Raw genomic sequence first — 25,390 nt, 5'->3', positions numbered from 1 at the left:
CTTTACCTCCCTTCTCACCTCATTTGCTCACATTGTATATAGACTTGTTTCTACTGTATTATTGACTGTATGTTTGTTTCACTTCATGTGTAACTCTGTGTCGTTGTATCTGTCGAACTGCTTTGCTTTATCTTGGTCAGGTCGCAATTGTAAATGAGAACTTGTTCTCAACTTGCCTACCTGGTTAAATAAAGGTGTTCTCAACTTGCCTACCTGGTTAAATAAAGGTGTTCTCAACTTGCCTACCTGGTTAAATAAAGGTGTTCTCAACTAGCCTACCTGGTTAAATAAAGGTGTTCTCAACTTGCCTACCTGGTTAAATAAAGGTGTTCTCAACTTGCCTACCTGGTTAAATAAAGGTGTTCTCAACTTGCCTACCTGGTTAAATAAAGGTGTTCTCATCTAGCCTACCTGGTTAAATAAAGGTGTTCTCAACTAGCCTACCTGGTTAAATAAAGGTGTTCTCAACTAGCCTACCTGGTTAAATAAAGGTGTTCTCAACTAGCCTACCTGGTTAAAAAAAGGTGTTCTCAACTAGCCTACCTGGTTAAATAAAGGTGTTCTCATCTAGCCTACCTGGTTAAATAAAGGTGTTCTCAACTAGCCTACCTGGTTAAATAAAGGTGTTCTCAACTAGCCTACCTGGTTAAATAAAGGTGTTCTCAACTAGCCTACCTGGTTAAATAAAGGTGTTCTCAACTAGCCTACCTGGTTAAATAAAGGTGTTCTCAACTAGCCTACCTGGTTAAATAAAGGTGTTCTCAACTAGCCTACCTGGTTAAATAAAGGTGTTCTCAACTAGCCTACCTGGTTAAATAAAGGTGTTCTCAACTAGCCTACCTGGTTAAATAAAGGTGTTCTCAACTAGCCTACCTGGTTAAATAAAGGTGTTCTCAACTAGCCTACCTGGTTAAATAAAGGTGTTCTCAACTAGCCTACCTGGTTAAATAAAGGTTAAATAAAAATATAAAAAAAATGGTGGAGCTGGTCTGAGTCTGCTGGGTCAGTCATGGCCAGTTCGTACTACAAGAACTCAGGATAAGGGACAGATGCAGACAGATGTTTATTGACCCAAACAGGGGCAGGCAAAAGACAGGTCAAAGGGAAGGCAGAGGTTCAGAAACAGGTCAGAGTCAGGCAGGTACAGAATGCCAGGAAGGCTCGGGGTCAGAGCAGGCAGAATGGTCAGAACCGGGGAAACTATGAAACAGAAATGAGAAAGCAGGGAGACGGGAAAACACGCTGGTAAGACCTGACAAGACAAGACGAACTGGCAACACACAAACAGAGAACGGGGAATGGGGAAGATGGGCGACACCTAAATGAGGAAAGATAATTGAACAAAATACATCAGGAGAAGTAGGAGGAATAGAGAAGGGAGAAGAAAAGAGAACCTACCTGCGTATTTGAGCTGGACCTCAGCCTTTCCTGTCCCCTTCATGTTATTAACCGAACAGAGATATCTTCCCTGATCCCCTGGACCTACACTCTCCAACCTGAGGGATGCGTTTCCCCTAGAGAGCTGGGAATGGAACAGTCCAGTGCGGTTGTGATACTCCCCGCTCTGGCGCGCCAGTTGGTCTGTTCCGTAGTAGAAACTGTGGACCACCCGCAAATCTTCTACCCTCTGCCATGTCACCACGAGACCCTCTTCCAGGGGGGAACCTAGGTCAAGGCTAGGGGGGAACACACAGCCCAAAACAGCCGGTTGGTTATAGACGGCTACCACTCTGGGCTGGGGCGCCTGTACTTCGAAGGCATCTGAGGGAACAAAGGAGAGACTTGAGTTTGTGTGTCTGGGTGTCTGGGTGTCTGGGTGTGTGTGTGTCTGGGTGTGTGTGTGTGTGTGTGTGTGTGTGTGTGTGTGTGTGTGTGTGTGTGTGTGTGTGTGTGTGTGTGTGTGTGTGTGTGTGTGTGTGTGTGTGTGTGTGTGTGTGTGTGTGTGTCATGGTAGGGACAAAAAGGTTAGTAAGATATGAACTTATAACAAAGGGGAGAGATGTGGTAGTGTGTGATGGTTTGTAAAGCAGAGGCGCTGGATTTTCCATCAGTTCACGGTTTCCATAAGCCATAGGCTGGATTTCCCATCAGTGCTCGGTTTCCATAAGCCATAGGCTGGATTTCCCATTAGTACACGGTTTCCATAAACCGTAGGCTCCACAACGCACATAATTCATGTCCATAAATGCACACATCTTCAATTTCACTCAGTTAACAACCTGCCTACCAGCTCTAAATCCACGGTCAGTGTAGAGGTCTAATGTAGCAAGATACAGTACATTAGATTGCCCTGAAATTCCTTATGCAAAGAGGATTAAAGGGGAAATCTGAGATTTCTACATCCAATTTCTGTATTTTTAAATGAATGATATATCATCATTGATTCTTGAATAATATATTATTAACAGCCTCATGAGCTCAACGACATCAAACAGTCCAACAGTTTTACTTTTAATAGTAAATAAACACTAGTTAGTTAGTTAGAGTTAAAAAAATATATATATATCATTGCTTCCATTGCTTTGCCTATGAATGGAACAGTGGTTTTGGACAGTACAGTACTGGAGCTGGTCCAACTGAAAGTCAAATACATCTACTCATTTTCAGCCAAAATATTTTAAATTCACCCTTCCCTTGTACTGTAAAGACATTTGTACACCCTCCCCAATCCTAATATTTACTCAAAACGAATTATTTACTCCCACAAATGGAATGTGTGGCACAATCTTCGCAGGGGCTACAGGCCGGAAGTTTGAGGGTTCGCTGACCATCACGGAAAAGCTACCTCTTCCCTGCCTGTTTCATTACACAGAGATCAGAGACATCAGAGCCGGATGCAGACAATCATCAGCTAAATGGAAATAAGATTTTCAACAATTATATTTATATCTATACTGTATAAAATTATTTTTATATGCAATGATTTTTCACCAACAGGTTTCTGTCCCAATGCACCACACTTAACCAGTAAGCAACGCATTACCGACTGCTGGTGCTTCCTCATGGTTTGTGCTTTTCATCAAAACAATCAAATAGAGTATGTCAATATGACAAACAGAAAACACATCCCTCCCTTCCCAGTATCAAAGGCTTGCCTTAGTTTGTTTGGGAATATGGTCAATATGGCGGACCGTGTTGTGGGTGTTTCTGGGAAATAGTTTGACCTCCATCATCTAGGACGTGACAACGGTTCATAAAATCTCCCCATTTCTGCCCATTTTTTGTGCGTCTTTACAGGCCTTCTCATACAGCTGCAACTGTATATGCATTTGTAAAGCAGGACCTTTTCTTGAGTTGGGCTCTGGGATGGTGCAACTGTTGAGAATTGTTGAGAATGGGAGTTTATGGTTGTGTGGGGGTTGTGTGGAGGTTGTGTGTGGGTTGAGTGGGGGTTGAGTGGGGGTTGTGCGGGGGTTGAGTGGGGGTTGTGTGTGGGTTGAGTGGGGGTTGAGTGGGGGTTGAGTGGGAGTTGTGCGGGGGTTGAGTGGGGGTTGTGCGGGGGTTGAGTGGGGGTTGTGCGGGGGTTGAGTGGGGGTTGTGTGGGGGTTGTGTGGGGGTTGTGTGGGGGTTGTGTGGGGTTTGAGTGGGGGTTGAGTGGGGGTTGTGTGGGGTTTGAGTGGGGGTTGAGTGTGTGTATGTGTGTGTGTATCACACAACTGTTGCAAAGGAGTAAAATATGTTAGGGTCAATATAGAATGATTCACAGTAATTGTTTGCTAATATAATAATTGTTTGCAATAATGTAATGGTGAGACTGGTGAAATTCAAAAGAGGTGATGGTTTTAATTAACAGTAATTTTGATCCAAATTTGCAAATTGTCCAAACAGATCTTCAAGGTAGATGGATTATTTTAAATATGTTATTGGACAATAAACAGATATGGCTCATTAACCTATACGTTCCAAATAATGATGATCCAAGCTTCTTCGAAAATATATCTAAGAATGTATCAACTCTACAAGCAACACTAGACTCTATTATTGTGGTGGGAGATTATAATACGGTTTTAAATACCTCTATGGACCGGAAAGGAAATCACACTACAGACTATCACCCTCAGGCACTTAAGGAAATCATGAATGTCATGGATATATTGGAATTAGTGGATATATGGAGACTTAAATACCCTGACCTAGTGAGGTATACATGGAGGAGGCTTAATCAAGCTAGTCGGCTTGACTACTTACTTATGCCATTCTCTCTGCCACCAAAAGTTTAAAAAGTGACTGAACTCCTCTCTACTTAAGTACAGAAATAGGACGACGTGTAAGTGTTTGTCACGTCCTGACCTTAGTATTCTTTGTTTTCTTTATTGTTTTGGTTAGGTCAGGGTGTGACATGGGTGATGTATGTGTTTTTGTACTTTTATGGGGGTGTATACTATATAGGTGTTTATGTATGTCTATGGTTGCCTTGATTGGTTCTCAATTAGAGGCAGCTGTTTATCGTTGTCTCTGATTGGGAACCATATTTAGGCAGCCATCTTCTTTGGGTATTTCGTGGGTTATTGTCTATGTCTAGTTGCCTGTGTCTGCACGGTTGTATGATAGCGTCACGGTTGGTTTGTATAGTTTGTTTAGTGTTCGTCTTCATTAATAAATAGATGTATACATATCGCGCTGCACCTTGGTCTCCTCCATTCAACGAACGTGAGCGTTTCCATCTGTACCAGGTTAGGTGGTTTCTAGCGGAAACTTTATTTGCTTACTAAGACGTGAGAGACTATTTTCTTATGCCATTCTCTCTGACGGCAAAAGTTAAAAAAGTGTTGCTAAGGGACAGAATGCAGTCAGATCATCACATAATTGACATATTACTCTTACAGAATTTAAACGTGGGTGAGGATATTGGAAATTGAATCAAAGCCTACTAGAAGAGAAATTGTTTTAGAACTAGGACAGAAGAATTTATAACTGACTTTTTCCAGACGTAACAGCAGATCCCTTTATGGTATGGAACTCTTTTAAATGTGCCTTTAGAGGCAAATCATCGATAAAACAAAAGCAATTTAGATCAAAAGAGTCCAATATTAACAAAGGACATTTAAAAGGAGCACATTTTTTATTTTTTTATTTAAAATCTTGTGAGATGAAAATGGACAAACCTAAAGGGTGTTCAATGTGTAGGCCCACTGAGTGGACATTCTGAACCTTGTTTGAAGTCAGTAGGTCACATGACCAAGGAGCTACAGAAATTTTACATTTTGAAAAATGTATGAGAAATCTTGTGAGATGAAAATGGACAAACCAAAGTGTGTGTAGCAAACAGCTGGAGGCAGGGCTTTCTCCCATAGAGCTCCATTTCCATGGAATGGTCTGCCTACCCATGTGAGAGACGCAAACTCGCTCTCAACCTTTACGTCTTTACTGAAGACTCATCTCTTCAGTAGATCCTATGATTGAGTGATGTCTGGCCCAGGAGTGTGAAGGTGAACGGAATTTATTATGGATAAATGAATAAACAATTAAATAGAATTGTATCTAGGTAAACTTATACTTTGTTTTATAATTGATTGACAATATGAGTTCATAAGAAGGGATTGTGTGACAGGACAAGGAGTAATAAAAAGTTAATGAACACCATTCCAACTAGGCAGAAACAAATGGGTTGGGGACTGAGTAAACACATTAGGTCGTTAGCATATGGTTGACCCAACTGAAACTTAGCTCTGGGGTTTTTAGATAAGGCAGTGAGTGCATTCCTAGGTTTTCTGTTAATTAAAACGGTCAGTTCAGTGGTGATCGATAATGTTGAGGGGTCAAAAGTTATCTGGGAGTGTGTTAGTAAGTTAGAATGAACTTTTCACCTCACTTTGTCCCGGTCGAGAGGAGGGGATTCTGTTAAAGCAATGAAATGACGTCATGATCTGTATATAAACTGTTGCACGTGTTTAAGTGGTAGCGCGCTCCGAGAATAAATTCTATTACCTATTATTTAAAGACTGGTCTGCGTCTATTTTATGCAAACAAGAAATCTTACAAATTCTCATAAAATAGATTAAGGGCTTTCAATTGATGAAAGCACATTGGCATAATTAAATTATAATAACAAACGGAAAGGCACTGGAGCAACGAACCACCCTTGCTGTCTCTGCCTGGCCGGTTCCCCTCTCTCCACTGGGATTATCTGCCTCTAACCCTATTACAGGGGCTGAGTCACTTACTGGTGCTCTTTCATGCCGTCACTTGAGTGGGTTGAGTCACTGACTTATTGGTGCTCTTTCATGCCGGCCCTAGGAGGGGTGCGTCACTTGAGTGGGTTGAGTCACTGGCGTGATCTTCCTGTCTGGGTTTGGCGCACCCCCTTGGGTTGTGCCGTGGCGGAGATCTTTGTGGGCTATACTCGGCCTTGCCTCAGGATGGTAAGTTGGTGGTTGAAGATATCCCGCTAGTGGTGTGGGGGCTGTGCTTTGGCAAAGTGGGTGGGGTTATATCCTGCCTGTTTGTCCCTGTCTGGGGTTATCATCGGATGGGGCCACAGTGTCTCCTGACCCCTCCTGTCTCAGCCTCCAGTATTTATGCTGCAGTAGTCTGTGTCAGGTGGCTAGGGTCAGTTGTATCTGGAGTATTTCTCCTGTCTTATCCGGTGCCCTGTGTGAATTTAATTATGTTCTCTATAATTCTTTCTTACTTTCTCTCTCTTGGAGGACCTGAACCCTAGGACCATGCCTCAGGACTACCTGGCCTGATGACTCCTTGCTGTCCCCAGTCCACCTGGCCGTGCTGCTGCTCCAATTTCAAATGTTCTGCCTGCGGCTATGGAACCCTGACCTGTTCACCGGACGTGCTACCTGTCCCAGACCTGCTGTTTTCAACTCTCTAGAGACAGCAGGAGCAGTAGAGATACTCTGAATGATCGGCTATGAAAAGACAACTGACATTTACTCCTGAGGTGCTGACCTGTTGCACCCTCGACAACCACTGCGATTATTATTATTTCACCCTGCTGGTCATCTATGAACATTTGAACATCTTGGCCATTATCTGTTGTAATCTCCACCCGGCACAGCCAGAAGAGGACTGGCCACCCCTCATTGCCAGGTTCCTCTCTAGGTTTCTTCCTAGGTTCTGGCCTTTCTAGGGAGTTTTTCCTAGCCACCGTGCTTCTACACCTGCATTGCTTGCTGTTTGGGGTTTTAGGCTGGGTTTCTGTACAGCACTTTGAGATATCAGCTGATGTATGAAGGGCTATATAAATACATTTGAATTGATTTGTAGGCCCACTGAGTTGACATTCTGAACCTTGTTTGAAGTCAGTAGGGCATATGACCAATGAGCTATTGAAATTCAATAATGTTAATAAATAATTTAAATAGTGCAAGATGTAAATCGATAACAACAAACTGTGTGCAATGTCTATGAGTTAGCTACAACCAGTTTTGAAAGTTTTAGGAGTAATGGTTAAAGAGCTTTTGACATTTGAAAAAAATAGATTTGTCACTATGTTGACGGTCCCTAACTGCTGTTGGTGAACGTAAGGAAAACTACAGGCGAATATCCGTCAACTTTCCATCCACCCAGAAACTTGACCTCGGTAGAGGAGCAACACATTAACATCAACACGCCAGATGGCATATGTGACTTGGGGCTCTGCTGGTATTCAGGTTTTATTCTGCTTTGCCCCAAAAGCATAATAAACGCTCTGAACTGAAATATTGTGTTATTGTTATGCGTATTATTACTAATAGGGGGGGGGGGGGGGGGGGTAATTTACCTGAAAAGGTTATTCAAGGATCCATTAAAAGGGGTTATTTGAAGAAGAACCCCCCCCCCCAGTCTCACTTCGAAGAACTCCTAAAGGCAGGAAACTTTTATTTTTAGAGTAAATGTCGAACTCTCTCTTACATTTCTCCAGACTTATCCAGCTGTTTACCAGAATAGTGATTTTCCCCTTTAAAGGTTTCGTTGTACACTTGTAAATTATATTTTGTCTTTAAATCGCTACAGTAGCCTTGCAAGAACGTCCTTCACCCAGCTACTTTAAACCTTTTTAAACATTACCCACGGCAGAAGGCTGCGTAGGCTATTACTGTGTAATAATGAAATATTACTTTGACTTAAAACCCGTTGGAACTGGCACAGCTACGGTATCTCAATACGTGTGTTTTTCATATAGACTTACAAAACAATCTGAAAATGTCTTTATATTAAAACTTACCAATGTCTCTGAGTGCAGCGATGAACAGAATAAAGAACCATCCAGACATCTCGAATCGTTTGATGGGACGCTGTAAAATAGACTTCACCATCGGGATAGGCGATCTCAAATGGAGTATACCGTAACACGTCTTAATAATAAGCAGATGTTCCGCTAGAAACCACGCGTACAGATGGAAAACTTGCACGTCGTCCTATTTCTGTAGTTAAGTGGAGAGGGTTGACGTTTAGTCCCGTGTTCCTAAACGTTATTAACAACCTGACTCATACTCGAGTGCCAAGACTGATCGTTTGTCTAGTCATCCTGATGTAAATAAAAACAGTTCCCCCAAGTAAGCAATATTTAGTATTATGGTTGTTTATGACAAAGCAACAAGTAGGCTAGCCAGCAGACCCGACCCAATTGCTTTTTATTTGCTCAGTTGCGACCCATATTTTCCCGGCAGGTGGGGCCACCCTGTTCTGAGCACCCTGTTCTTTTGCTAAAACACAGTTTTAGCAAAAATAAGGCTTGCCTGTTTTACATGTTATTTTGGCATTAATACGTGTCACATATCAGTTTGCAAACAATGTGAAAATAATATATATATATATAATTGAGTTCATAAAACCACATACAAACATGGTCTCTTTTTTTGTTTTCTTGAGTATGGCATCTCCAAAATGCATGTGTTTCAGCCTGCCTCAGTGCTTTGTGTGGTGGTGGGGCAAAGCAGCAGAAAATATGGAGCCTTGCGCCGTGATTGGCTCAGTGTTCTGTCACTCATCAAATCAAATCAAATGTATTTATATAGCCCTTCGTACATCAGCTGATATCTCAAAGTGCTGTACAGAAACCCAGCCTAAAACCCCAAAAAGCAAGCAATGCAGGTGTAGAAGCACGGTGGCTAGGAAAAACTCCCTAGAAAGGCCAAAACCTAGGAAGAAACCTAGAGAGGAACCAGGCTATGTGGGGTGGCCAGTCCTCTTCTGGCTGTGCCGGGTGGAGATTATAACAGAACATGGCCAAGATGTTCAAATGTTCATAAATGACCAGCATGGTCGATTAATAATAAGGCAGAACAGTTGAAACTGGAGCAGCAGCACGGCCAGGTGGACTGGGGACAGCAAGGAGTCATCATGTCAGGTAGTCCTGGGGCATGGTCCTAGGGCTCAGGTCCTCCGAGAGAGAGAAAGAAAGAGAGAATTAGAGAAAGCACACTTAAATTCACACAGGACACCAAATAGGACAGGAGAAGTACTCCAGATATAACAAACTGTCACGCCCTGGTCTTAGTATTTTGTGTTTTCTTTATTATTTTGGTCAGGCCAGGGTGTGACATGGGTTATTTATGTGGTGGGTTTTGTCTTGGGGCTTTTTGTAGGTTATGGGATTGTGGTATAGTATAGTAGTCTAGGAAAGTCTATGGTTGCCTGGAGTGGTTCTCAATCAGAGGCAGGTGTTTATCGTTGTCTCTGATTGGGAACTATATTTAGGCAGCCATATTCTTTGAGTTTTTCGTGGGTGATTGTTCCTGTCTCTGTGTTTGTTGCACCAATATAGGTTCAGTCACTTTGGTTTTTCTTTTTTCATTGTTTTGGAAGAGAAGAGAACGTGAGCCGGGTGCGCAATTCTCCTTGCGGAGATGGTGCTAAATCCATCAACACGGTCGGTCCCTGGGATTGGGCTGGCCAACACGATTCGGTTTGCTTGGAAGGAAAAGGAGTTGGAGCCTTTAGGATGGGAAACTTTTGGAAGGATAATATTGATGGGGATTCTAAAGCTGACGGTGAAGGACGTGTTTTGTTTCCAAGGCAACTCGTTGGAGGGAGCATACGACGTGGCACTATATACAGAGGAGAAACACGATGATATCCTGAGAAGGGCAAGAGCAGTGGGAGGTGAGAGGCCGATGAGCCACTATGAAATAACAAGCCTGGCGAAAAACAACTTTAGGGTTGTAACTGTCAACATTTACAACCCATACGTTAAGGACGAAGAGGTGAGGGCCTTTCTGGGGAGATACATGGATAACGTCTCCTCAGCAAGGCACCTCAAAGGCTCCCTTGGGTTTTGGAATGGGAGGAGAGGCTTCCAGGCCCTCCTCAGGGAGGACCCAAAGGGACATGGTGGCTACCTCCATCCTCCTGCTATGTTCTCCCTAGGGGCTGACAGGGGGACGTTGTTTTATGCACGTCAGCCCCCATTTTGCAGGCGCTGTATGGCCTACGGCCACATATTCACCTCGTGCAGCACAAGAAAATGCAGATTTTGTGGATCTGAGGAACACGAGGCGAGGGATTGTGACAAGCCTAAGGCATGCCACGGGTGTGGCTCGTCAGCATACCTGTGGCAGGGGTGCCCGGCTCGTCAGACGTCTGCGGCTGGTGGGGGAGCAGGAGTGGGGGATGGGGGAAAAAGAGGAGGGGAAGGAAGCACGCCTCATGACCAGAGTACAGGTCCAGAGGGGAAGGCCGCAAGGAGGAGGAGGAGCAAGAAGCGGCGGATGGAAGAGAGAAGGAAACAGAAGGCACGGGAGTAGGAGAACCAGGAAAAGCGGCGGAAGAAGGCAACCGAGTGGAGGAGCATGAGAGAGAAGAAAGCGAGGGAGGAGTGGTGGAGAAGGAGATGGTGGAAGAGCAAGTGGAGTGGGGGGAAAGTGCCCTGGTGGAAGAGATGAGGGGTATGGTGTCACCAAAGAAGAGAATGAAGAGGAGGGTGCGATTGGCCGACAGTGAGAGGGAGGGGATGGTCAAGAGAGTGATGGGGGTGGGAGAAACCTCTGGGTTGCTGCTGGTTTCCCCAGGCCCTCAACTTCTGTTGGGTGGGGACACACCTAACTTGACTCAGGACTGGGTACAGGAGGAGGTGGGGAGTTTTTTGTTTGGGGACTCAGCCTCTCCGATTTTTTTCCAAACCAGCTGCAGCACTGGGGAGGGGGAGGAGTGTGGCGGTAGACCCAGGGTGCAGGGCACCCCGGAGCCAAACACTATTCCTGCATCCTGGGTTGGTGAGATGGAGGAAGAGGGGGGGATGTCGGGAGTACGGATGGTGTTTTCACCGGTAGATATGGAGCAGGGGAGCATCGGGTGAGTCTCCTGTTGTTGTTTTTTTCTGTCTGGGTTTAGAATTTGAGTGTATTACATGTTTTTATTTGATTCTTTCATGGGGTCTAATTTTACTTTTGTTACTTTAAATGTAAGGGGTTTAAGGGATTTTGTTAAGAGGAGGGCGGTTTTTAGTTATTTGGAGGGTGTGGGGTTTGATTTTTGTTTTTTTACAGGAGGTTCACGTGAGGGATGGAGGGGATGTTAGTAGGTTTAAGAGCGAGTGGGACAAGAGGGAGGCGGTTTGGGGTATTGGGGGGGTGCACTCATCGGGGGTAGGGATTTTGTGTGGGCACAGGGAGGTAAAAGTGGAGGATTCTTTTGTGGTAATGCAGGGGAGGGTTATAGGGGTGGATGTCATGATAAGGGATTGTAAATTTAGATTAGTGGTGGTGTATGGGCCACAGGTGGTGGCAGACAGGAGGGAGATGGTGGACTGTCTGACGCCCCTGTGTGTCACAAATAGGAAATTAGTGATAGGGGGGGATTTTAATACAGATTTAGGAATAGGGGGGGGGATAGCAGTGCAGGCGCCATTACCGGGCTAATGGCTTGCCATGATCTGGTTGATGGTGGTCTGCACACTACTCCGAAAATGGCCGGTCCTACATGGCGCAACTCCAGGGGGGTTGAGCGGAGGCTCGACTATATTTTTGTACCCAGGTCTTTGGGTAAGTTGTCTGGGAGGCTGTTGCCTGTTTTCTTTTTGGATCACGACGGGGTGCTCCTGCAGGTGGGGTCACCAGTCTGCCTCTTTGGTAGGGGGTACTGGAAGTTAGATCGGGATGTGCTGGAGGAGCAGGCTTTTGTTGACGGGTTTTATGGTTTCTTTTGGAGGCTTGAAGGCCTCCGGTCCATGTGCGAGGGGGTGTTAGAGTGGTGGGAATTAGTTAAGGTGAGGATTAGGGCTTTTATAATAGGGTATTGCAAGAGGAAAAAAAGGGAGGAGAGGAGGGAGGTGGATCGTATCCAAAGGTTAATTGAACTCGAGTACGAGGCAGGCAACCTCGGCGGGTCGTTTGACTGGGAGAGATCCGCAACCCTAAAGGCGCAGCTCAGCGAGTTGCAGGAGCGGAAGGCTCAAGCTTTCCTGGAGCGTGCGCATAGTGGCTTTCTAGAACACAATGAGACTTGTTCTGCTATGTTCTATAAGTCGGTTAGGGCCAGACAGAGTAGGAAGGTAATGCATGGCGTTAGGGAAGAAAATGGTAGTATAGTTAGAGAACCAGAGGATATGGTCAGGGTGACAACTGATAATTTCCAAGGTTTATTTAAGGAAAGGGAAATAGATGTCGAGCAGGGAAATGTGTTTTTAGAACACTTGTCCAGGCGGTTGCCGGAGGACATTAGAGGAGTGATGGAGGCCCAGATTTCACTAGAAGAGGTTGAGAGCGCTCTTAGGAGGATGGGAAAAGGGAAGGTGCCTGGGATCGATGGCCTGCCTGTTTTATCTCAAGTTTTGGGGTATACTTGGACCAGTGGTCCTCGAAGTCTTGAAGGCCATCCTTGAGACGGGGGTCCCGGGGGGATCAATGGCTGTTGGTGTGTTGTCACTTTTATATAAGATGGGGGAAGTAACAGACCTTGGCAACTGGCGGCCGTTGACCATGCTGTGTGGAGATTACAAGCTACTTGCAAAGGTTTTAGCAGACCGGTTGCGCACAGCCCTTCCCTACGTCGTCCATGAGGATCAGACGTGCGGGGTAGAGGGCCGCTCTATTAGATGGAACCTACAGTTAATCAGGGACTCCATCACTTGGGTTGAAGATAGAGGACTGCCTTTAATGGTAGCAGCGCTAGATCAGGCGAAAGCCTTTGATCGCGTGAATAGATCCTTTTTATTCAGAGTGTTAGGTCGATTAGGATTTGGGGAGAAGTTCATAGGATGGATTCGTACATTATATGTCGGAGCGGGTTGCCGAGTTAGTGTAAATAGTCACTCGTTTTTGACCTCTCGTCTGGGGTCAGGCAGGGGTGCCGACTCTCGGCTCTCCTCTTCGTTCTGTACATGGAGCCTCTGGGGGCTGCCATTAGGGCAGACACAGGGGTGGAAGGCTTGTTGATCCCTGGAAGTGGTGGGCTGCGTGTTAAGATGACACAGTACGCCGACGACACTTCCTTGCTGATGTGCAAGGACTCGTGCCTGACAAGGTCCCTTGCCATCTTTGGGGATTTCACCCGAGCGTCGGGAGCGGTTCTGAACCATGCAAAGTCTTCCGTCAAGTTTTTCGGAAGATGGCGCGGTAGAACGGATGTGCCTGGGGGGGGTTATCTCTCTGTGAGGGAGACCTCAATTTTGAGACCTCCGGCTCAGCGACGCTAAACTGGAACATGCGTATCGCAGTGGTACAGAGGAAGCTAGCAATGTGGAAGGCTAGGTATTTGTCTTTTATGGGCAAAGTCCTGGTCCTAAAGGTGGATGTGTTGCCGTCTCTTTTGTATTTGGCGTACATCTACCCATTGCCGGCTTGTCTGAGGAGGCCTATAGTGAGGCTTGTGTTTCAGTTCATGTGGAGTGGCAGGTGCGAGTGGGTCGCCAGGGCACACATGCTCTGTCCCATCAGGGAGGGAGGTAGGGGGGTACCACATTCCCCCTCAAGCTGGACACAATTTTTGTTTCTTTTTTGTTAACGGAGCTTGCTCATCCAGTGATACACTCTTCCGGTTACCTCCTGCGGGTGTTCTTCTCGTATCAGGCGAGAAGCGTAATGGTGTGGTCTAACACGGGTCCTCGGGCGGAACAGCTGCCGTGGCACTTTGGTCATGTGGCCAAGTGGCTGCGTGCGCACCCTGAGGTTGAAGTTGCCCGAGTAGGTTTAGATCACAGGCACCTGTACGAGGAGGTCAGAAAGGCAGGGAGTCCGGCGCCTGTAGTGGGCATCTCGGAAGTGGTCTGGGAGGGAGTGCAGGCGCGGGGTCTGGACAACAGGCTCAAGGACCTGAATTGGTTGAGCCTCCATAAGTGCTTGCCGGTACGTTCCATCATGTACCGATATAGTTTGGTGCAATCCCCCACCTGTCCAAGATCCTCTTGTGGCAGGGAGGAGACTGTGCGCCATGTCTTTTGGGACTGTGCCTTTGCCGGAGTAGTATGGGCTAGGGCACGGGTGTTGTTAGGTTTGGTAAGGGGGGATTTTGTATTGACGTGGGCCAGGTTAGAGAGGTGTAGGGAGAGCGAGAGGGATGGATAGGGACAGGTTTCTGCTCTGGCTTCTCATGAGTCTCTTTAAACGGGGACTGTGGGAAGCCAGGCAGAACATGGTGAAGACAGGGAGAGATTGGGGGGTGGAAGGGATAGTGAGGAGGGTGGAAGGAGATTTGAGGGGGAGGATGAAAAGGGAGGAGAGGAAGTGGGGGCAGCATGCTGCTCGGGAGAGGTGGAAGGGGGGTTTAGGGCTGGGTGTCATTTAGATTTGTAAGGGGATAGATTAGGGACGGGGAGATAGGGAAAGGTAGTTTGTAGGGTGACGGGGAGGGAAGATGCTCCCCTGAGGTTTTGTTTGGGGTTTTTGTTTAGTTAAATTAGTTAAATTAAAATACCATTATTTGAGTATGTATGAAAATTATGAGTTGTAAAGAATGAATGGTATTGAAGATAATAAAAAAAAAGGCTGTTTAGGTTTTTCACGTTACGTTTATTGTTTTGTTTTGTTCGTTATCTTTATTAAAGATGTATCGAGATAACCACGCTGCATTTTGGTCCTCCTCTCTTTTGACGGAAGAAAACCTTAACAAATACGTTGTGTGGTAAGATGTTAGTATGTGCATCACCCTAACAATTTGGTCTATTTAAGGCACCGTTTTAGTGCAGTTAATTTTTGGTTTTGTGTTGTGTTGTCGCTTGGCTGGCATGTATTCTCCAATTATTTAGTTTTGCCCCACCAAAAATGACATGCTAAAATCACCACTGTTATTGCTGCACTGGTAAGATGGCACCTTGAGAGGATGGCTGCAGTTTTATTGCCTCCCTTTATATATTTTGTTTGTAACTTATTTTGTGTATAATGTTGCTGCTACCATCTCTTATGACCGAAAAGAGCTTCTGGACATCAGAACTAGGATTACTCACCTCGATTTGAACAAATCATTTTTCTTTAATGAGTCGGGCGGGAAGGATATACTCCAAACACCCGAACAGGCCCTCATCCCGTCATTCGCAGGAGAAAGGAACAGATGTCGCGGAAGGAGAATGGGGTTCCTTGTGAGGATCAGGCAACAAGTGGCTAATCTGCTTTCGCCATCCGTACAGTTAGCCAATGTTCAGCCGCTGGAAATAAATGGGACGAACTAAGAGCACGTATATCCTACCAACGGGACATTAAAAACTGTAATATCTTATGTTTTCACTGAGTCGTGGCTGAACGACGACATTAATAACATACAGCTGGCGGGTTATACACTATCGGCAGGATAGAACAGCAGCCTCTAGTAAGACAAGGGATGGAGGCCTATGTATATTTGAACACAACAGCTGGTGCACGATATCTAAGAAAGTCTTGAGGTTTTGCTCACCTGAGGTAGAGTATCTCATGATAAGCTGTAGACCCCACTATCTACCAACAGAGTTTTCAGCTGTATTTTTCATGCTGTTTACATACTAACACAGGAGATACTGGCATTAAGACCGCACTCAATGAGCTGTACACCGCCATATGCAAAAAGGAAAACGCTCACCGTTTCACAGTGCTCCTATTGGCCGGGGACTTTAATGCAGGGAAACTTTAAATCAGTTTTACCAAATTTCTATCAGCATTTTAAACGTGCAACCAGAGGGAAAAAAACTCTAAACCACCTTTTGTCCCACAGAGACACATACAAAGCTCTCCGTCCCCCTCCATTTAGCAAATCTGACCATCATTATATCCTGCTGATATTAGCTTAGAAGCAAAAATTAAAGCATGAAGCACCAATGACTTGGTCAGATGAAGCAGATGCTAAACTACAGGATTGTTTGGCTAAAACAGACTGGAATATGTTCTGCGATTCTTCGGTTGATAATGAGGAGTGCACCACATCACTGGCTTCAGCAATAAGTGCATTGATGATGTCATCCCCACAGTGACTGTACGCACATACCCCAACCAGAAGCCTTTGATTATAGGAAACGTTCGCACTGAGCTAAGGGGTAGAGCTACCGCTTTCAAGGAGCAGGACTCTAACCCGGGAAGCTTATAAAAAAATCCCGCTATGCCCTCTGCCATGGAAATATTCAGTCAATAATATTTCTCAAATACCGGAGCCTGTGAGTTCAATTAGACTTTATTACAAAGTAATATAAGCCGAGCTGGTTCACGAAACAACTATCTTTCCAGCCTTGGCACACACTTTTTATACAGGTTTCAGCTTTACGTACTGAAAAAATTGCAACTTCTCCCATAAACCATCAAACAGGCAAAGCGTCAATACAGGACTAAGATTGAATCGTACTATTACAGACTACAAATGGAAGCACAGCCGAGAGCTGCCCAGTGACACGAGCCTACCAGACGAGCTAAATAACTTCTCTGCTCGCTTCGAGGCAAGTAACACTGAAACATGCATGAGAGAATCAGCTGTTCCGGACGACTATGTGATCATGCTCTCCGCAGCCGATGTGAGTAAGACCTTTAAACAGGTCAACATTCCCAAGGCTGCAGGGCCAGACTGATTATCAGGTTGTGTACTCCGAGCATGTGCGAACCAACTGGCAAATGTCTTCATTGTCTGTAATACCAACATGTTCTTTAACCTCAATTCAGAGGCCAGGTCTTAAAATAACGGGACTAGACCCGCCTGTGCACAGTTTTCGGCGTACTACCTTCGGACGACAGAGGCAGGTTTGGAAATCCGGCTCGAAGGACCAATTGTTATTTTTATTTTACCTTTATTTTACTAGGCAAGTCAGTTAAGAACAAATTCTGATTTTCAATGACGGCCTAGGAACAGTGGGTTAGCTGCCTGTTCAAGGGCAGAACGACAGATTTTGTACCTTGTCAGCTCGGGGATTTGAACTTACAACCTTTCGGTTACTAGTCCAATCGCTCTAACCACTAGGCTACACTGCCCATACACTCAGCCCATTTCTAAGAATTTGTAAGATACTTATTTGCATAAAATGGACAGAGACCAGTCTCAAAATCAATCAATAGCGTTTATTCTCGAGAGTACTGATCATGGTACAATTTACAACAGGTTATAAACTAAAAATGACGTCATAAGTTTTAAACGGTCCTTCCTCCACTCCGATACAATGGCAGTATAGTACACAAGCCTTCCCACATCGTCCACCACCTGTTAGATAATTTACTACCAGCCCGAGGTCTCTCCTCTCCCTGTGTAGAGATAAGATGTCCCGAAAGGAACACAGCGTTCTAGCTAGTCTGACGATAACTTCATTCGTTTCTACCAAGGAACAGACAGTCTTTGTTGTAATTGTTTGTTGTAATTGTTGTAATTCTTGATTATAATTACACACATTATATTCAGTACTATGATTATAATAAGATTCATATATCCATACAGTAAACATAATAGTATTCTGTTTAGTCATAGTTCTGCTTAAAATGTATACATTTCAACACACCAAGACAGTCGTGAAGAGGGCATGACAAAACCTATGCCCCCTCAGGACTGAAAAGACTGAAAAGATCTGGCATGGGTCCCCAGATCCTCAAAAGGTTTTACAGCTGCACCATCGAGAGCATCACTTCCTGGTATGGAACCTGCTCAGACTCTGACCGCAAGGCACTACAGAGGGTAGTGCGTAGGTCTATGGTGGCCTGAATTGGTTGCCAATCAGGGGCAGCTGTTTGTCATCTCTGATTGGGGATACTATTTAGGTCCCATTTCCTATATATACACCTAGACAAACCAAAAGCCCATAGATGTACAAAAAACCATAGACAAGTCAAAAACACACATAGCACCCTCATCACACCCTGACCTAACCAAAATAATAAAGAAAACAAAGATAGATCCTGGCCGCAAACTTAAACCAATTCGGAGGGTCTGGGTGGGCACTGACCCGTGGATCATCGTCGGAGGCTCTGGACTGCGGATCCTCGCCGTAGGCCCCGGGCTGGAGATCCTCGCTGCGTGGATCATCGCCGTATGTTCTGGACTGGGGACCGTCGCTGCGTGGATCATCGCCGGATGTTCTGGACTGGTGACCGTCGCTGGAGACCCAGGACTGGGGACCGTCGCTGGAGACTCCGGACTGGGGACTGTCGCTGGAGGTTCCGGTCTGTGAGCTGTCGCCGGAACCTCTGGACTGGGTACTGTCGCTGGACGCTCTGGACTGGGTACTGTCGCCGGACGCTCTGAACTGCCGAGGTCGCACCTCAGGGCGAGTGCGGGGAGGAGGAACAGGGCGTACTGGACCCTGGAGGCGCACTGGAGGCCTGGTGCGTGGTGTCGGCACTGGTGGTACTGGAGGCCTGGTGCGTGGTGCCGTCACTGGTGGTACCGGGCTGGTGACACACACCTCAGGGTGAGTGCGGGGAGCAGGAACAGAGCGTACTCGACTGCCGAGGTGCACTGTAGGCCTGGTGCGTGGTGCCGGCACTGGTGGTACCGGGCTGGGGACACGCACCTCAGGGCGAGTGCAGGGCGGAGGAACAGGGTGTACTGGACCCTGGAGGCGCACTGGAGGCCTGGTGCGTGGTATTGGCACTGGTGGTACCGGGCTGGTGACACGCACCTCAGGGCGAGTGCGGGGAGGAGGAACAGGGCGTACTGGACCCTGGAGGCGCACTGGAGGCCTGGTGCGTGGTGCGTGGTGTCGACACTGGTGGTACCGGGCTGGTGACACGCACCTCAGGGCGAGTGCGGGGAGGAGGAACAGGACACACAGTGTTGTGAAGGTACACTGGAGACCTGGTGTGTATAGCAGGCATCAATTTTTCTGGAACTTTAACTTCTTCGATATAGTGGGCGCTCTTTTAATTTTTGGATGAAAAACGTTCCCGTTTTAAACAAGATATTTTGTCACGAAAAGATGCTCGACTATGCATATAATTGACAGCTTTGGAATGAAAACACTCTGACGTTTCCAAAACTGAAAAGATATTGTCTGTGAGTGCCACAGAACTGATGTTACAGAAAAAACCCAGATAAAAATACAATCAGGAAGTGCCGCATTTTTTGAAACCGCCTCATGGCAATGACTCCTTATATGGCTGTGGAGGAGCTAGGAGTCAGCTTACCTTTTCCACGTTTTCCCCAAGGTGTCTGCAGCATTGTGATGTATTTGTAGGCATATCATTGGAAGATTGACCATAAGAGACTACATTTACCAGGTGGTCGCTTGGTGTCCTCCGTCGCAATTATTGCGCAATCTGAAGCTGCAGTATTTTTCCGTTTGCCTCTGATGACAAACCGACTGCCAGGAATGATTTTTCATCGAATAGAATTGTGAAAAACACCTTGAGGATTGATTCTAAACAACGTTTGCCATGTTCCTGTCGATATTATGGAGTTAATTTGGTAAAAAGTTTGGTGTTGTAAGTGACTGCATTTTATTTTTTCTTAGCCAAACGTGATGAACAAAACGAAGCTATTTCTCTTACACAAATAATATTTTTGGAAAAAATGAACATTTGCTATCTAACTGAGAGTCTCGTCATTGAAATCATCCGAAGTTCTTCAGAGGTAAATTATTTTATTTGAATGCTTTTCTTGTTTTTGTGAAAATGTTGCCTGCTGAATGCCAGGCTTAATGCTATGCTAGCTATCAATACTCTTACACAAATGCTTGTGTAGCTTTGGTTAAAGCATATTTTGAAAATCTGAGTTGACAGTGTTGTTAACAAAAGGCTAAGCTTGTGTTTCAATATATTTATTTCATTTCATTTGCGATTTTCATGAATAGGAAACGTTGCGTTATGGTAATGAGCTTGAGGCTATGATTACGCTCCCGGATACAGGATTGCTCGACGCTAGAGGTTAACACATGTTTCAGGATGAGTACGAGGAACTGACACAGGTGGCATCGGACAGCTAACACACTCCTCAGGGCGAATGCCGTGCATACTACGCCAAACCAACAGCTCTCTCTCTCTCTTCACTCTCCTACAATTTCATCAACAACTCCTCGAATGTCTCATAATCTCCCCTCCGTTCACTCTCCTCCAATTTGTCCAATTACTCCTCGACAATCTCAGAGTCACCCCTCAACTTCGCCGACTGCTCCATGTGCCGCCCCCCCCAATTATTTTTATTGGGGTTTCTGTCGCCTACCTCCCCGACGACGTTGCTGTCCTCTCTTACTTCGCCGTTCCTCCTGCGTTGTTTCCACCTGCCTCCATGGTAGGCGATCCTCTCCTGCCAAAATCTCCTCCTACGTCCAGGATCCTTTACAGTCCAGTATTTCGTCCCAGGTCCATTTTTCCACCATGCTCCGTTCCTCCCTTTCACGCTACTTGGTCCTGGTTTGGTGGGTTATTCTGTCACGTTCGTCATAATGAGGAGACCAAGGTGCAGCGTGATAGGAATACATTCTTCTTTAATTAACGAAGAACACTTAAACTAACAAAACAACAAAACGAAAGTGACGCTATGCTAAACCGAGTGCTGACACAGGCAACTACACATAGACAATAACCCACAAAACCAACATGGAAAATGGCAACCTAAATAGGATCCCCAATCAGAGACAACTACAAACAACTGCCTCTGATTGGGAACCAATTCAGGCCACCATAGACCTATATATTCCTAGACAAACCAAAACCCCATGGATGTACAAAAAAACCCTAGACAAGAAATAAACACATACCACCCTAGTCACACCCAAAATACTAAAGAAGGTCAGGGCGTGACAGCCCCTTTCTTGGGAATACAGGTCACAACTCTTGCTGCTGTGATGGCACACTGTGGTATTCCACCCAATAGATATGGGAGTTTATCAAAATTGTATTATCTCTCTCTCTCTGTCCCTATATAAGGGACCATAGGAGAGTAGTGCACTATGTAGGGAACATGGCGCTATTTGGCATATGTCAATCAGCTCTCATTAAAACAAGAATGTGATGCTGAAATATTCCTAAGTCCCACATGGCTGTTTGTAACGCTCGAAGAGTGATGGGTGTGGAGTCAGGTGCAGAGAGCAGAAGAGTCGAGGGAAAAAACGCTTTAATGTCCAAAAACAGGAACACGTACAATGGGTGACGTCTCGGGGATGAACCCGAGACGGGGGCGAGGCGCAGGGCGATTTGGATGGAGGTCGATGGAACTCCCTCAGCATAGATGGATCCAATATGTCCCCCACCAGGACCCAGCACCTCTCCTCTGGCCCGTACCCCTCCCAGTCCACGAGGTACTGCAGGCCCCTCACCCGGCATCTCGAGTCCAGAATGGCCCGTATCATGTACGCCGGGGACCCCTCGATGTCCAGAGGGGGCGGAGGGACCGCCCATAACTTCGCACCTTTCGATGTAAATGTTTGAAAACAGGGTTGTGTTCTTTATGGATTCCATTAGAATGACATCACAGAGAAAGAGACAGGGTTGTGTTCTTTCTGGATTCCATTAGAATGACATCACAGAGAAAGAGACAGGGGTGTGTTCTTTATGGATTCCATTAGAATGACATCACAGAGAAAGGGACAGGGTTGTGTTCTTTATGGATTCCATTAGAATGACATCACAGAGAAAGAGACCGGGTTGTGTTCTTTATGGATTCCATTAGAATGACATCACAGAGAAAGGGACAGGGTTGTGTTCTTTATGGATTCCATTAGAATGACATCACAGAGAAAGGTACAGGGTTGTGTTCTTTATGGATTCCATTAGAATGACATCACAGAGAAAGGGACAGGGTTGTGTTCTTTATGGATTCCGTTAGAATGTCATCACAGAGAAAGAGACAGGGTTGTGTTCTTTATGGATTCCATTAGAATGACATCACAGAGAAAGGGACAGGGTTGTGTTCTTTCTGGATTCCATTAGAATGACATCACAGAGAAAGAGACAGGGTTGTGTTCTTTCTTGATTCCATTAGAATGACATCACAGAGAAAGGGACAGGGTTGTGTTCTTTCTGGATTCCATTAGAATGACATCACAGAGAAAGAGACAGGGTTGTGTTCTTTCTGGATCCCATTATAATGACATCACAGAGAAAGAGACAGGGTTGTGTTCTTTATGGATTCCATTAGAATGACATCACAGAGAAAGAGACAGGGTTGTGTTCTTTATGGATTCCATTAGAATGACATCACAGAGAAAGAGACAGGGTTGTGTTCTTTATGGATTCCATTAGGATGACATCACAGAGAAAGAGACAGGGGTGTGTTCTTTATGGATTCCATTAGAATGACATCACAGAGAAAGGGACAGTGTTGTGTTCTTTATGGATTCCATTAGAATGACATCACAGAGAAAGGGACAGGGTTGTGTTCTTTATGGATTCCATTAGAACGACATCACAGAGAAAGAGACAGGGTTGTGTTCTTTATGGATTCCATTAGAATGACATCACAGAGAAAGGTACAGGGTTGTGTTCTTTATGGATTCCATTAGAATGACATCACAGAGAAAGGGACAGGGTTGTGTTCTTTATGGATTCCGTTAGAATGTCATCACAGAGAAAGGGACAGGGTTGTGTTCTTTATGGATTCCATTAGAATGACATCACAGAGAAAGGTACAGGGTTGTGTTCTTTATGGATTCCGTTAGAATGACATCACAGAGAAAGGGACAGGGTTGTGTTCTTTATGGATTCCATTAGAATGTCATCACAGAGAAAGGGACAGGGTTGTGTTCTTTATGGATTCCATTAGAATGACATCACAGAGAAAGAGACAGGGTTGTGTTCTTTATGGATTCCATTAGAATGACATCACAGAGAAAGAGACAGGGTTGTGTTCTTTATGGATTCCATTAGAATGACATCACAGAGAAAGAGACAGGGTTGTGTTCTTTCTGGATTCCATTAGAATGACATCACAGAGAAAGGGACAGGGTTGTGTTCTTTATGGATTCCGTTAGAATGACATCACAGAGAAAGGGACAGGGTTGTGTTCTTTATGGATTCCATTAGAATGTCATCACAGAGAAAGGGACAGGGTTGTGTTCTTTATGGATTCCATTAGAATGACATCACAGAGAAAGAGACAGGGTTGTGTTCTTTATGGATTCCATTAGAATGACATCACAGAGAAAGAGACAGGGTTGTGTTCTTTATGGATTCCATTAGAATGACATCACAGAGAAAGGGACAGTGTTGTGTTCTTTCTGGATTCCATTAGAATGTCATCACAGAGAAAGAGACAGGGTTGTGTTCTTTATGGAATCCATTAGAATGACATCACAGAGAAAGGGACAGGGTTGTGTTCTTTATGGATTCCATTAGAATGACATCACAGAGAAAGGTACACGGCTTCAACTCTTACAATTCCAACTATTCAATCCTACAAGATACTCTTCTTAATTTTTCCAACTACCTATTTTTTTTGCCAAAGCAGAGATGCTGCATTGGGGGGGGGGGGGGGGGGGGGGTTGTGCTACAGATATCTATTTCAGTCCACTAGTACTAGTAAAGGCCCAGGGCACTACTTTTGTAAAAAAAAAATGTATTAAAAAAATATATACAGTATATATTTGTATTAATATATTTTTTTAATTGTGAATTTTCAGTAGTGCAGCACCTCTACTTCCTGCGGCTATGGACTGAAGGCAAAGGGAATGAAAGGGAGTGAACGAGTGCAGGCAGAGGACAAAGGGAGTGAAAGGGAGTGAACGAGTGCAGACGGAGGGCAAAGGGAATGAAAGGGAGTGATCAAGTGCAGACGGAAGGCAAAGGAGTGATCAAGTGCAGACGGAAGCCAAAGGAGTGAGCTTTCCTATATGGAACTGCACTCACTTGCCAAGAAAAAGTCCATCCTTCTTTTATGAGCCCATTGCTATTCAGTTGACACAGCATCCATTTTGTTAATGACAAGAGCCATCAGGACAACCATGCAGCCCCCCCCCCCCCCCCCCCCCTAGTGCTAACAACATAGGGTGTGTCCCAAATGGCATGGACTCTGGTCGAAGGTAGTGCACTTCATAGGGAATAGGGTGCCATTTGGGATATTACCATGGTAATGGTCAGAGATAGATCAGCTTGAGTGCTGAGAGTTAAAGAGAGGACGTAGACGCCACGACCTCCCATAAGCATTCACTGCCCACCAAATTTACCTTTCATTTATTTAAAAATGGACTCATGCTCGGGTACACACAGGGGGTCGATGGTAATAGTTTTTCACTCCAGGAGAGGATTGACGAATCACTGTTCAGTGTTTATTCACGTTGACTTTTACAGCAGAGTAGTGGAGGTATGAAACCGTCCCATTCCACCGGCTACAACCACACTTTAATCACAGACTCTAACGTCAACCCTTATCACAACACTCTTGTCGTGTTCAGCTAAGTCAAGCTTTCCTAAGTCAAGCTTTCCTGGTGCCTTATTGCACCAGCTTCTTCATTGGGTAAATGAGTACTAATGGAATACTGGTTTCCTGCAGCTGGGTTGTATTCATTAGGAACCCGACGGAAGAAACCAGAATGAAACAGGGAGGGACCACCTGGACTCATTTTCGTTTTCCGTTGCACAACATTTTGAAACGTTTTGCTACGGTGTGTCCTCTTTAATTCTACCCTGATGGTCCCCATTGGTGATTTACTAGTGGATCACACACAGAGGCTATAGGCTACTGACACAGTAGATTGATCGATGTCTAAAAATACAGTTTAGTGAGTTTGAGGAACACGTGAAATCTATTAGGTGGGTCACAAGTCACAACAATGTGAAACCATAACCACTCACTGATCTATAGAGCCATTCATGGGAAGTAATGACTGCTTTGACCACAGAGGGGCAGCATAGATCCTAAAATGAATTGTTTGGAGGCTTCCGGGTCACATCCCCAGTCATACAGGAACCTCCCTCGAGCCAGGGTTGGAATACCGGCAGCGCTCAGGTTTGTTGGATATTTCTATTATATATATATATATTATGTATTATATTATATATATATATATCTATTATATATTATATATTTCTATATTTTTTTATATATTTTTAGATTTACTTACGTCCAAAAGTATTTGGACAGTGACACATTTTGTGTTGTTTTTGGCTCTGTACTCCAGCACTTTGGATTTAAAGAGATAAAGTACAGACCATAA

At 45.1% G+C, this 25,390-nt stretch overlaps 1 protein-coding gene across 1 annotated transcript; it reads right to left on the bottom strand.

The window, feature by feature from the left end:
• Positions 1-980: 980 nt before the first annotated feature.
• On the bottom strand, positions 981-8,951 carry LOC116353434 (CD276 antigen-like). The gene is made up of 2 exons (XM_031789076.1): positions 8,159-8,951; positions 981-1,761 (listed from the first exon to the last, which is right to left on the bottom strand). The coding sequence occupies exons 1-2, from the start codon at positions 8,247-8,249 to the stop codon at positions 1,319-1,321; spliced, it is 534 nt and encodes a 177-aa protein (XP_031644936.1). The 5' UTR covers positions 8,250-8,951; the 3' UTR covers positions 981-1,318.
• Positions 8,952-25,390: the final 16,439 nt, after the last annotated feature.

This window comes from Oncorhynchus kisutch, linkage group LG14 (assembly GCF_002021735.2).
Source record: "Oncorhynchus kisutch isolate 150728-3 linkage group LG14, Okis_V2, whole genome shotgun sequence".
NCBI lineage: Eukaryota > Metazoa > Chordata > Actinopteri > Salmoniformes > Salmonidae > Oncorhynchus > Oncorhynchus kisutch.
This window is presented reverse-complemented; position numbering and strand designations above follow the sequence as displayed.